Source organism: Chamaea fasciata, unplaced genomic scaffold (genome assembly GCF_029207755.1).
Source record: "Chamaea fasciata isolate MVZ Bird 193981 ecotype frontalis unplaced genomic scaffold, bChaFas1.0.hap1 SCAF_1, whole genome shotgun sequence".
NCBI lineage: Eukaryota > Metazoa > Chordata > Aves > Passeriformes > Sylviidae > Chamaea > Chamaea fasciata.
This window is the reverse complement of record NW_027094086.1, coordinates 73,072,317-73,086,772: the sequence shown is the minus strand read 5'-3', so window position 1 is coordinate 73,086,772 and position 14,456 is coordinate 73,072,317. Positions and strand designations below refer to the sequence as shown.

The window sequence follows — 14,456 nt, the reverse complement described above, 5'->3', positions numbered from 1 at the left end:
CAGAATATACTGGTATCTTGATAGGGGCAAACACAACTTTAGTAGAGAATCGTAGAATTTTTAGGTTGAAAAAGACCTTGATGACCATCAATTCCAAGCATTAACCCAGCACTGGCAAGTCCACCATTAAACCACGTCCCCAGGTGTCAATCTACACGTTTCAAATACCTCCAGGGATGGGGACTCACCACTGCCCTTGGCAGCCCCTGATTCATGTTCTACATGTTGAATAAGAAAGTAGCATTAGGATAAAAATTCTGACGGTGGATCTGCTATCATGACTCTAAGAGCCACATTATTTATTGGAAGACCATTACAGTGGTGGTGGTGAGAAGTGTGACTAAAATTGGAAAAGTCAAAATGTAGTGACAATTCATTGTGATCCTGAGATTAATGTGGATACAGTACAGTGTTTCTGTGGAAGCCAGACAAGTGATATTGAGGATTACTACTAATCAACCACAAGTGATTCATTGAACATAATGACCTTTGTTACATTTTGTACAAGTTTGCTACTTAAAAAGGGCTAAACTGGAATTCCTGGAAGAGGTAATTCACTCTTTATGCATGACTTTATTTTCTTCTTCAACTTACTTGGATGAGGTGACATAGGCTTTTACATCATCATGTTCTTGCCAGCAACATCTAGTAATTCACTCTGCCAGCAAGAATACCACCTGAGATACTACATTTTTTTCTGGCTGGTGAGGTGATATCTATCACATAGAAATCTGGATACTGGAAGAGGGACTCTAGAATGGAAAGTAGTACATTACTTATTATGGATTGTGCTAATTACAGAAAGGAATATTGCTCTCAAGTCCCAGTGTGTCAGATGAAGCTGCAATTATTTAGTAAATCTGAAAATCAGACAAAAGGAATATAAAATTGGAACAAGTGTTATTTCAAAAAGACTCAGTGTCTCTAGTCACCACTAGGACTTCATTTCAAAAGGTAATTTAAATTAAAGTAATTTCTTCCAGTTCGGCGCTTCACAGTTATTATTGTTTGTCTGAGGACTCTGGCAACATTTATCTTCAATATCGTTAATTTCAGTGGACTTGAATTCAACAATTTTAGTTCATTATCTTATCAAAGAACTGGCTTCTTAATCTATTACATCTCACTACAGTGAGTCAATATAAAACACAGACCATAGATATTAGGAAATTCCTGATGATGTATAGATTTGAACTTGCCAGATTAACATTTATGATGCCAGGTAGAAATGAAAACTCCTTTTAGAACTATTTTTATGTAAATTAGACAAGTATTATTTTTTAACACTATCAAATCTGGTAAATAATTGACACAAGTTCTTTACTGAAAAAATGGACCTCCACAAGGAAGCATTTAATTTAATTTACATTACTGTTGTTCAGAACATAAGATACTAGGAGATATACTGACATACTTATAAGTGATCCAGCATCTCCTGGGAAAAGGGAAAATAGTTAGAGATTTAAATCCATTTACTCATCCAAAAGAGCATTTAATCTCAACATCAGAAAATAAATAAAAAAGAAAGAAATATAATTGTTTGAAAAGTTAAAATAATTTCAGTCTTTGTTTTATTTTTAACTCATGGATGCAACAGATAATGTTGTTCTTCCCTATAAGTATCTTATAAAAATGCACAGAAAAATCTTTCAGTCATGAGTGTAATAAGTTCACCCTTATCAAAAGAATGGTTAATACTGAGTAGCTTCAATCTTTTTTGTATTCCTATCATGTGAGAAAGACCTATACTGAAGCATAAACAGAACATGCCTTGGAGGAAAGTGTAGTCATTGCCTAATTGATTATACAATTCATTTTATCATTCATTTGAATGTATCTTTCATTTTATTGAAGAAAAAAAGACATACCCTACCTAACCCATCCTCTGGTGTGCATGCTCATTATTTTAAAATTAAGACCTTCTGTTCCTTAAGTGCTTGCACATAGAAGCACAAACACATCTAAATTTACTCTCCTGTGTAGGCCAATTGAATTAGCTTAGCTGCACATTTGAATAATATAAAAATGCACATAATGATTAGTAGAACCAGGATTCATACTCATAATTTCTTTCAGAAATCACATAACTATTCATACAAGAAAGCAATTTATAATTTTCTCGATAAACATGGAGAATCAGACAAATGGAAGGATCCAGAAAAGCTGAAGAATGCTAATGTTTTTGCTATGAAATAGTGTAGTTTGTATATCAAGACCAAGAGGCCAATTTGTCTATGTATGATTCAAATTACTTGATAAAGAAATAAAGATGCTTCCCTCCAGCTGAATGAATGTTGTACAAGTCATTAATCAAAAAATATATAAAATTATGCATTCTAAATATGCTTTTATTCTTAAGTGTGTTCTTCTCTTCAATCAGTTCCTTCAGAATAGATTTATATCTGAATATTCATGGCACACTGCAGAACAATTTAATTAAAAATGGTCACTTTTTTCTTTCTCTTTCCAGTTCAACAGAAGAGCAGTTTCACTGGCAAACACAAGGTAATGGACTTACCTACATATATGTATTATATATATTCTCTCCCAGAAGGATCATTTTTACCTAAAAAAGATGGAGGGGAAAAGCACATTGATGTATGTGGAGGTTATCATTGGGATTTTTGTGTGGTTTTTCTCATTGCCAGTGTGTGAAAACTCTACTTAAAAAGTGAGAAGATTTGGCAAAAGTTGTTAGGGTTGACAAAAAGTACACCAAAACAAATGTAGAGTTTTGAGAGGGGGCATTGCTTAATGTGTCTCTGGCTTTTTTTACTACTAGACCTAAATATTCTCATTTTGCTTTTATTAATCGAAGGCTGCACTTTCAAAGTATGGCACAATTTTCAGTATGGCCAGCATCCTGGGAACAATTTTTTGGAACAAAAATTGTTTGGGAACATCCTGGGAACATCCATGGCACAATTTTCAGTGTGGCCTCCATTCCTTCCATCAGCTCTGAATGCTTAGTCACATATAACTGGTTTTAGCTTTTGTCTTGTATATGGCTTTACCTTTTTGCCGTTCTTTCACATTTTTATGTTGTTAATTTCATTACAGATGGTCAGAAGGATATAGAAGATGAACTCACCACTGGTCTGGAGCTGGTGGACTCCTGTATTAGATCACTGCAGGAATCAGGGATACTCGATCCACAGGACTATTCAGCCAGTGAAAGTAAGTAGCTAGAAATATGTTTTATAAAACCCAAAATTTCATGCTATAAAACTGAAGGCATGTCTTTAAGTGCCACTAGTTTTTTGGAGGAAAAACAAGTGTATGAAATACATTTTAAGGAAAATATTTTCTCATTGCAATGTAGCTGTACCATACTGTAAGGTCATGTTTCAAAACTTCAGCATCACACCATAAAAACAACATTCAAACAGCAATTTTTCATTATCCAAAGTGAAATGAAACATACTGGGTGGCTGTGAGGAATTCTGATGTCTAATTGTAACCACTTGGCCAGGTAGCTGGTAACTCCTTACAACTAGAATTTTCTTCTTCTGGATACACAGACAGAAATAAGTGAACTTAAAGATGATGCACAGAATGGCAACTGTAGCCAGAAAGGTGAAGTCTTTTCTCCAAGGTTGGCTCACTGGTCACTTACCAGCCATTCTGTCTGCAGAACTGTGCAGTGAGTGGATGGATTGTTGGCTAAAAAGCAGCCACTGGGGAAGTGAATCAAGGCTAAACAACAGCAAAAGTGAACAAGGGACATGCCACTCAGTGTGTTTGTAGAGCAGATGTCTACCAACAGTTGTGCTCCTGAGTCACAGTGAGACTGTTTTCCAGCATGTTAACTGGTCTGTTATCAGATGTAGCACTAGATAATGAGAAAGGAGGTTAATTCCCTAGTCTTCTTTCTTTTTCCTCAGGCTCCTATCTCATATTCTGTACCCATCTGCCACAATATACACCCACATTCACTTCCTTGCCACTGCAGCTCCTGACACTGGCTTGGCTTTTTTTTTTAGTATTCCTCTACATCTCCTTCCCTCTTGCTCAGTTGATCCCTGTCCCCAGTACCTTCTGACTGAGTCACATCTTTGGAGGTGGCTGCCCAAATTCAGCTTTCTTGATATCAAAGGAGATAATCTCCCCTTCATCTGAAAAGATTAATGAACTGTGACAACCACCTTCTGCAAAGCATCTCTAACAATGACAAGTCATCACCAGAATGTGGTCATCAGGTGACAAAAGGAAGACATTGCACTTTGGATGCAGAAGTTTAATTTGTCAAAACATTTTTCATTATTTTAAAACAAGGATTGCTGTCAAATTCAAGCTGACAATCCTGGGACAACAGAAAATTTTTCATTTTTCATGTGCACAAGATTTCTGGGCCAACAGTGTCACTAACACTTTTGTTATGGTTTTACTTAATCTGAACACAGTCTATACGATTGACATCTGTTAAAATGTTGCTTGATCCGAACGAAATGGGAAAAACATGATGAAACAATGTAAGCCCTTGGTTTTTTTCTTCATTTAGGTGTGAGGAGAAACAAAACAGACTAGCATGGTAAGGACTGGCTTCAAAATGTGATTCTATGATAGAAAAATGAAACTGCATAGATTGAGGAGATTGAGGGCAGAGTGGGGCCAACTTGTATGGAAAACTGACAGAAACTGTCTTAAGAGATGGAAACTAAGAAAAAAAAATAGTGGAGAAAGATGAAGAGTACATGGAATGAGGTCTGTGTACATGAAGAAAACTAATACTAAAGAAATTTCTGGTGAGTATCACCATAAGCTAAAACACAAATAGAAATGCAGGTAGATAGAAACAAGAATAAAGAACATGGGCAAATGGAAAACAGTGATGGAGGAGAGGAGCAATAGAGATGAATTTGTAGAGGATCATCAGAAGAGAAACCAAGGTTTGTTGAAGCAGGAGGTCCATACAGAATGTTGAAAGCTGAGTTTGCTTGACTGGATGATTTGTTCATGAGAGCAAAAGTAAGGTGCAAAGAGAGGGAACAACGGGGTGATAAGAATGACAGCCAAGAGAAGGAAAAGTGATATCATTAGGGACAGGACAGTAGCTGTCCCTTAGAAACATAGGTTTGGAGAGAACAGGCAGATAGATGCACGTGCTCACAAAGGAGCAGGCTTCCCCACAGGGTTGCAAGCTTGATCTTCTGCATTGTCAGGAAATATTTGTAAAGACTTTTGTCACAGTGCCCTTATTCCTCTGCTCTGGGCTCAGCTTGTAATAAAACTAGATTGCTATTTGCCATTTATGGGTTTAATTAAGAACCAGATCTATATGCCAAAGCTAACAGTTGGAGCTCTGCTAATCACTCATAAATACAATTAGGATGTCATACACTGGATTTTTTTTTTCTGGTTTGAGGGTCTTTTTTGAATTTTGAGTAAAATGTTACAAACACATCAGAGGTAAAATGTTACTGTGTTTTAAAAGTCAAAAGTACAAAAGTCAAGATCATCTGTACAGTATAATTTGAATTTCTTATGAATGCATTAGGAAATGATTATTATCATGCCCTATTTTGTACATTTTCTGTCCATGCCTCATTTACCCCAAGTCGAGGCTCAAATTGCAAGAGCACATTAGAGGGGAGAGTGCTTCTGACTTCTTTGAGAAATGATTAGAACACACATACAAAATGAAAACAAAAGTCTCATATTTACTTAAAATTTTATTGTGTCCCTCCTTTGTGTCTTAAAGTTTTCATGTTATAGTTGTGAAATCATTCAAAGTATTTTCTACTGATACATAGTTTTAGGTGTTCCTAGTTAGGTGTGCTGAGAACAAAACAGTTGTGGAAGAACACTGTGGGAGCACAGTCTCAAATATTTGAGGCATGATACAAAAAGGAAGTTTAAAGCCCACTCTGAAATGTCTCAAACACAGTATTAGTGTTTCCTAGACACTTCAGTCCTTAATCCTTTCAATCTCGAAATAGGAAATGAGATCTATATAAATGTCTCACTTTACAGGTATTCCAAAAATCACCATTTGTGATGTATCTGAAGTAAATGTTGAGTGCTGTAGAATTATCCACCAAGGTGATTTTTTTTTTTTTTTGTACTGAACATTTTTCCATGGAGACCTGATGTGATGCAGTAAAAAACACTAAAAAACACTGAACCATTTTGGATTGTGTGCACTGACCATAAGGCGAGGAAGGAGAGGAAGAGTGATGATTCAGGAAAGGAAACCCTTTGAGCTCCCAATTTGACAATTTTAGTTATGTTTACCTCTCTGCAGTTTGACTGCAAAGCTGTATCTTAAGTAACGAGACTGGCTCTGAGGAGAGCATTTCCCACCTGCTATGTGTTTGAAGCAGATTTTTAAAAATCATCATATGAAAGCCTGCCCAGTGATGTGACCACAGCTTCCTTTCTGGACTGTGTGCATCTAGTCTAATGACTTAATCTATCAGTAGCCCTGCCTTTGTAGAGGATTAGTGTGTCTCTACTCAGAATCTTTACAATTTGTTTTCACGCCCTCTGATTTTCTCAGACTTAGTTTTAAAAAGTCATCACATAGCAGTCAGCTGTTACAATACTCTAAATCCCAAATATCACTTCACATGTGCTATTCCTTTAGTAGCAAATAAAAGCCATGAAAAAAAGGCTAATGGGACAAGTCACATGAAAGGGGCTTACACAGGAGGGGCTCTGTATTGCTAATAGAGATGCTCTCTCATTATCTTTACTGAGTGTGAATCAGCAAATGTAAAAGACCTTAAGTATATTAAACTTATTGATTTGGTGAAATTAAAGCATAGTGATCATTGGTTTTAAAGACATTATTATCAGACAGGCAGATTCGTAACTTCTTCAAGCTCTCATACAAGCTTCCTGTGGTGGAGCTAACCCTGGGACAAAGTTACATGCAACCAAGAAGAACACCTGTAGTGTTGCCCATCTCTTTCTTCTGTCCCAACTCAGGGTAAGTTGTCTTCCTCAAACCATGTGCTTCCCAGTACAACCAACAGACAAAAAGTCAGGAAACTTCCACAACTATGCAAGAAACTGCATCTGACTGGAGTCCTGAGCCTGCATCTCCGTGGTCCAGTTCCCTATCCTGCAGTGATTTCTCATTATCTCTGTGTAGCTCTAGATCTGTCAAGACTATGTCACTCCAGTTTACATCAAACCTGTCATGGTTTTGTGGCCTCAGAGGGGCGTTCAGCCTGTCCTGAGCATTCCTGGGGATCATCAGCAGAACAGCAGTGGTCCACACATCCCCGCAGTCCCCGAGGGAGGGCACATACAGGCTGCTGCTAGTGTCAGTAGCCATTAGCTACAGTGGGTCCAGGGGCCAACCTGGACCCTCAGGGTCACCCTGAGGGTAGTTAATCCCTCCTCCTCCCTGCTCCACACTGCTGTAACACACAGCTTGCCTGGCTGCTCCTCTCTGAAGATATTTCTTCCTTCCGCCATTACCTTTTTCTAATGGGAACTCAAAAGTACTGATTTTGCACAAATGAAGATAAGTAACTGTCACCTTAAATAGGGTCAGGGAAAAGACCAGATGTGTGAGAGCCAATGTAATCACATAAAAGATGCTGGAAACGAGTCATGGAAGAGGGATGGGAATGCACAGTAAGTGCAGGACCTGAAATCACTGGGCGAGGAAACATGCAGGGGAATGAAATTTAGTTCAGGACAGAGATAACATTAGGGATGTTTCAGGAGACACAGCAGTACTGAACAGTCAGTGTAGCTCAGGAAAAGTATTTTCATGGCAGAATGGTTTAATTTAGTGAGGAAAGGCACATGAAAATAATTTTGTGAGGGCTAAGTATGCACTGTGGAGATGAAAAATTAATATTTCTGACTAGAAATCTTGGGAAAATGCAGGATAAAAGAAGCAAGACATTATTTCCTCCGCTTCCCATCACTGCACCACTGTTTCAAAATCACACAGCTACTTCAGATCCATTCATTTTACTACCTAGTCAATGCACCTCCTCTTTTGTTTTTGTCTCCTTTTTTTTTTTTTTCCCTTTTTTCCATTCACATTATATGTAAGAACAATTGAAAAGGTGGAAAGCTGCATGGAAGGAAGGAGAATAAAAACAGATATACAGCTGTCTGACTTGAGAAGATTGGTTGCTGAGGACATTTGTCTTTAAGGTTTGATAAGGTTGCAGTCTGGCCTGCAGATTAGTGGGAAAGGTCCTGATGAACTGCCTGAGGCCCCCAGATGTCCATCCTCTGTGACAGAGAAACTGGAGTCCTCTAAGCAGTTGTTAAGACCAAACAACCTTTTCCTGATGATGTTTGTAAATTTACAGATGGGTAGTGTAAGGTAAAAGTGGAACAAGAGGAAAAGTTGGTTCTGTATTTCTTTCCGTTGTATTAGTTTCTCTGTCTGTCCCCCTATTCCTGTGGGTCATTAGCATGCCACAATAGAGGACTGACATGACACTGTCGTCAAAACAATTCCTGAGATAATTAGCTGAAGCTCACGGAGTCTTTACAGAATATGCTGCATCCTTACAATCTACAGCAGTGGAGACAGGCAGTGGTTTTTTCTTCTGTCATGGCATTAGCAAAAGGAGGGTTCGAAGACTTCTAAGATTACTGAGCAAATCCATTGGCACTTTCCTAACTTAAACCACAGGATCAGATGTCTGCTAATACAGAAGTCTCTACTTTTAATTTAAGGTATCTGTTTTTAGTTTTCCACACTTTTTCCTTTGCTTCAGCCTCCACAAAATGACCATAAGACTGGTCTTTAAAGGATTATGGGGCAGATTTACAGACCTTTTAGTGTTTATGTTTCTAACTGAAACAGAATAATTTCATTATTTTTCACTTGCTTTATCACTTCATGTGGCAACTTTCCTTGTTTGCTCTCTAAATCAACGGCACAAACTGTAGGAACAGAGCTCTTGATGACATGGATCAGAAAACTTTCTGGATAGTTCTCCCAATTGTCTTGATAATTGTAAATGCTCTTCTTTAATTTCAGTTTTTAACTTTATTTTTTTTTTCAGAACAAGTGTTTTCTATTAGGATTGCAGTTTTTCCCCACACAACACTGCCAGTACTCCAGATGAATTTTTTTCCCCCACATTTTCTGGATATATATTTTTTATTTATGTCTGTGACCCTGTTGTCCTGGTGCTCAGGATTAATTGCAGAATCCAGAACAGTGATAAGGGAATGAATACGATGCAGACTTTATAATATCATCTTCTTGGCTACGGCCATTTCATAATGCACTTCACAGATGCTACATATTGACAGAAATGCAGGCAATTAAGGATGTCCAGGTTCTTCTGGGGAAGAAAAAGCATGATTTATCACTCTGGTCTCAATCCCACAATATATTTACTCCTTCAGTCATTTGAAACTATTTGCCCCAAATGCAGCACAAATAGGTAGCAGTACTATTTAGATTCTGGGCTTTTTTGCCTCTGAAGAATAAATTACATTACAAGAATATTTTATCACATGAAATTATATACAGATGTTGCATTAGACAGATGTGGATTTCACTTAAAACCCCTGTCTAATTATGAGGTAGGCTAAATTGTCACTTTATTCTCTTAATTCACTTTTGTTTCAGCAATTTTTTGTAATGACAGAGATCTTCCTTACCCAGTGGGAAAGCAGATGTCTCAGCTTGAAAAAAACACCCCTTGTTCAACCTGTATGATTTTCAGCCTTTATCAGCTGCTTTTATCACATATATTGAAAATAGATAGAAACAAAAAGGCACTATTTACACAATGAAAGTGTAAAAGGATGTGTGTTTATGTGTTTTCCATCCCACAGCTCTTGCTTTGTGAAATTGCCACCTGTCAGATGGCTGGACATGCTCAATGAGATGAAATTTGGCAACAGTGGCCCTCTCAGTTTTTTGATAAATGAAGTTATTTCTATTTCATTATCTGCTCTGAGAACCAGGGCAATCCAGCTTAGTTATTCTTTGTGCACACAAAGGAGGTGTTCCTGTGGGATCTCCTGGTAAACATACGCACTAATAAAATCATGCTGAGTATGTTTCCAAGCTAAAAAACCCCTAGGAAGTGTGCATCCCCCTCGGCCATTTCAGGATCAGAGTGTTCAGAGTACAAGTGGCATAAGTGCCTAACACAGGGTACACCATCTTTCTGTCTGCTGCATTAATGCAAACCTGGCAGTGTCTGAGTCAACAGTTCATAGCTCCAGATAAATCTCTCAGAGTGTGAAGTCTGAGGAAATGTTGATTTATTGCGGAAACTTCTGTCAGTATTGTAATATATTTAGACTAAATATTTATGATTGGAGATTCTGGGTGCCTCTCTTTACTCCATTCATCTCTTCTAAAACAAGCCTTTGGCCAACTTTTGCTTCAAAACTTTGGGGTTTTAAAGTCATCTTTGCCCAATTTGTAATGGAGTAAATCTCTGAAAGAGGGACACTACTTTTCAAAGGGTGGTTTCACAGTTGTTCATTGTATGTTCTCACAGAGAAAGTTGTAAAGGAATCGTCTCAACTGTGAGTCAAATTCAGTCTTTTGAAGTAGTTGTTAAATATGTAAATTTCTTAGACATGGGGATAAGATGTTGTTTCCTTTACCCATCTCCTCTTTCTGGCCCTAGTCACCCTAAGAGTGAGCATGAAATAACTGTTAAGTCATTTAACATTGCAATAGCCACTGGCTGATCACAAACAGAGACCTGCATTTCAGGGGCAATCCTCAGCAGGAGATGAATGTCTTTACAAAATAGCTGACCATGAAAAGCTTCTGTAGATTCATTGCTACACCTCACTAAGACATTAGGATTTGATGAAATGAGGCCAGCTCTAGTGCTGCTGAGAGCCAGCTCTTATGTATCAGCATCAATGTTTACAGCCAGTGCTGCTTCAGGAAATGCTCCATCAGTACTAAGCATCCTAAGCTTGGACTCTATTGTTTTCATTCTCTGTCACAGGCAGACCTCAAAGGCGTTGAGAATAGCACCAAGAAGAGATGCAGCTCAAACACTTGTCATGCAGTACTCTATCACCTTTGCCCTTCTGGGTATCAGGAGGGCATAACAGGCACTTATCACAGGTATAATGTGACATATCACATCCTGGTAAATTCATGTCAAGTGTTCTTACTTTAAGAGCATGAGTGAAGTTTTCCTTTTTGGCCACTTCCCTTAAGCAGGCAGGAGACTAAACTTAGGAGGAGGGTCACAGCATGGGCTTTCACTACCAGGATTCCTGACAGACTTTGGTATCTACTTCAGGATGGACTCAGGTCCAGCTGATCTGATTAGTCTTTGGATTGCTGCCTGTCTTCAAGTGCATGTGTGGCTCTTGCAAGCAGGAAACCATCAGCGTTCAGGGAAGCAGTTCATGTTTTCTCTGGTTTCTTCAGGGGTGGCACAGAAGTTGCTGCAGGCACCCTCCTGTAAAAGGCCTCAATTGTCTCAGTTCTTCTGCAGCCCTTCTGTAGACTGGTAGGTGCCTGGGTGAGTTTATAGCCTTCTAGGGGGAAAGCACTAGAAGCCGCTGGCAGAAGTGCTGTTCAAAACTGATGGCCCAGTACATGCCCTTATTGTTGGACCTAAACTTCTGCAGGCTGCCTCTTGCAATTTCCTCTCCTCAGGAAGTTCTTCAGCTGGAGACACTCACACCATCTTAATATCCAGCCTTGTCCCTTCCTGTGCTCTCTTGCCTTTTCTTAGTGCCCCATCTTTCCCTAAACCACCCATTTCAGTCTTTCCACATCCTTGTCCTTTGCGTCCTTTCTTGTTTCAATTCCCATCTTTTCTTTTATCTTCTTCCTTTATCTTTTCTTTTATCATTTATTACAAAGCATGCAATAAAGCCTCAGTGCTTGTTCTCAAAACAGATGATCATTCATCCTCAGAGACAAAAAAAATCCATAAAACCCCCAAAACTCACACACATTTTCTACATATAAGTGAACTTGCTACCCTGACTTTTCACATGCTTTTCCATTAACTAGAAGCAAACCTAGATTGCGCATTGTTGTGTCATGTTGGGGGTCCAGAGGTAACACTATGAGAACATTGCAAATAAGAAATTTCTAATTTCCCTCAATTTCTGTACAGCAGCCTGCAGACTGAATTTTTCTGTCAATGTGCTGTGATCTGTAACATGGATTTTCTTGGAGTTTACTTATATCTGCGAGATGAAACATGTTTTGTATATATAAATTTCTACTGATATCACAATATTATTTCGTATCTCTGAACTTGTCCTGTGATCAATCTGATTTGGGTATCTGGTGTCATTTAATGCTGTGAAACTGATTTAAAATCCATGCCTAAGGAAAACAACCCCTCACAATCTAGCTTTAGTACTGCAGTACAAAATAGTTTAAAAAAAAAAAAAAAAAAAAGCAGTAGCAGCAGATAAAACATACATGGAGGGGGGAAATGGAAAGATGAGAGTCAACACCAGGACAGCAGGAACAATTAGTAGCGATATCAAAGATGGATAGGAGGTAATGATCAACTTGTAATGCTTAGTCTATGTCAAACACAAATCCTTTACAGGCAACCAGGTGTTCCCTCATCCACCGCAGGAAGCAGCTATTGAAACTCGTTAGGAGATGACAGTGACTTATAGCAGCATCTGTAGGAGCAGAACAAAGAAAGGCTTTTGGCATCCAAACCTGCAGCGCAAAAGAACATCAGTAAATATTGTGCCTGCGGTACGGGCCAGGAAACAAATGTACCCACATCCCCACGACAGACTGATAAACCACTCACCCTACTCCTGCCTCAGTGGCAGTGCCAGTGCCTGCACACTCGGCACAGTCAGGAGTGCCAAGAGCCACATCATTCTGGGATCTGCCGATGCCAGCTTGTGAGCATAAGCACTGTGGAGATGCAGCCTTGGAAAAAGAGGTAGTTGGCTTGTTAGCCTATGTAAAATGATGTATGTGGAAGAGAAAATTTTGGCAGGTATGGATTTGGGGTTGATTTCTGTTGTGCTACATGCAGTTTACACAGCTCTCAATCAAGTAGGATTTTTGTGACTTCTGGGGTAATGCAGATTAGGGAACTGCTTCCATTTTTTCCATTCTGGCCTTATAAATGGAGAAATGCATTTTCTCAGGATGTTGTGAGAACAGAGAGTGGTTCACATTTGTGTGGACACAGAGAGAGAAAGCAGAAGGATATACTTTCTGGTTTATGGCAGAGTAGGTTTTGGCAGATGAAAAAGATTGTAATAAAATTTTGACCTTTTTGACTTACTTTTTAATTGACTTCTGAGGCAGAGCTAAACACATTCTGAACTGGCTCACCTCAGAGACCAAATAGTCATTTTCCTTTGTGGACAGAAAAGATTCAGGATTTAAGCCTATCAAAGGTCTGGAAAAAAATGAAGTTCTACTTTGCACGAGAAGAGGAAACCTGTTCTGTGCAAGTAGTTAAGTTCATAGAACAATATAATAGCATAATAGATCTGCTGATGTCTTTTGTATTAGATCCATATATCTGTGAGGGGTTTTATAGGCTTTTATAATCAGAAGCTGTTGGGCACTTTTTTTTTCCTTCAGCAGTCTAATTTAGGTCTATCAGAGATTTGTCTGTTTGATTTTTTTTTTCCTGATAATGCATTCAGCTTCCATGTGCATCATATTTGTGTGATGTCTATAAACATCTGATTTTATTTCCTAGTAATAAAAAGGGAACACATTAGTTTAGTACTATTGATAGCAATTTTAGGCTGCGCTAGGCACAGAGGATGAGTAGAAACACTTGATGTTCACAGCTGGTTTTAACAGGTATAAAACACTTTAAAAATTAGGGTTTAATAATGCAAAATATGTTCTCAACTTAGTTGGCCCTTCTTTTTCTGTAAACAAAGCCCACACACTATTTTAAATGTAGTTATTCCTTTAAAAATGGGAGACTCATAATGAAAACACAAATTAAAAATCACAATTTTTAATGCCAAACCCCAGTGTTTCTCAAATGGAAACATGGCAGTTCCTTTTGAGTCGGAGCTTCCTGTCTATGTTGCAAGGTGCAGTGCCTCCTCCAGTAAGCAAATTTCCTCTTCTGCTCACATTCACAAATGTATTTAATCCAAATAAGGAGCCCCACTTAGGTATAGTTCTCCTGTGCTTCCACAGTGATATTTTAATAGAGGGCAAACTTCTGTTACACTGAAATGTTCTACCACTCCTAGTGTTGCAAAGTTTCACAGAAGCAGCATCAGAAAAGCTTGAGGATACTATTTTTCCTCTGTCTTCTGTAATGCAGAAATGTAATTTAGTTATTGTTCTTCCTGCCCATCTTGTTCCGAGGTTGTGTCTATCTATTGCTCCAATAAAGCTTATTGTCCTAATGGCCAAAGATAAATTATCTTGTTCAGAGACTATCTGATTTTGATACCTGCAGGGTTTAACAAGTAATTTCATAAAATGATTAATCTTCTACCGGAAAAAAAATTGTTTTAATTAAAAGCTTGCATTAGTAGGGTTATCCTTGGCTTTAAACTCAGTT

At 38.3% G+C, this 14,456-nt stretch overlaps 1 protein-coding gene across 5 annotated transcripts in view; it reads left to right on the top strand.

The window, feature by feature from the left end:
* Window positions 1–14,456, top strand: part of CTNND2 (catenin delta 2) — a 640,488-nt gene that overhangs the window by 332,526 nt on the left and 293,506 nt on the right. For all 5 annotated transcript variants that reach the window (XM_066186189.1, XM_066186180.1, XM_066186212.1 and 2 more), the window contains 2 exons: window positions 2,471–2,505; window positions 3,061–3,177. In XM_066186189.1, the coding sequence (XP_066042286.1) occupies window positions 2,471–2,505; window positions 3,061–3,177 (152 nt within the window). The remainder of the gene's footprint in view (window positions 1–2,470; window positions 2,506–3,060; window positions 3,178–14,456) is intronic.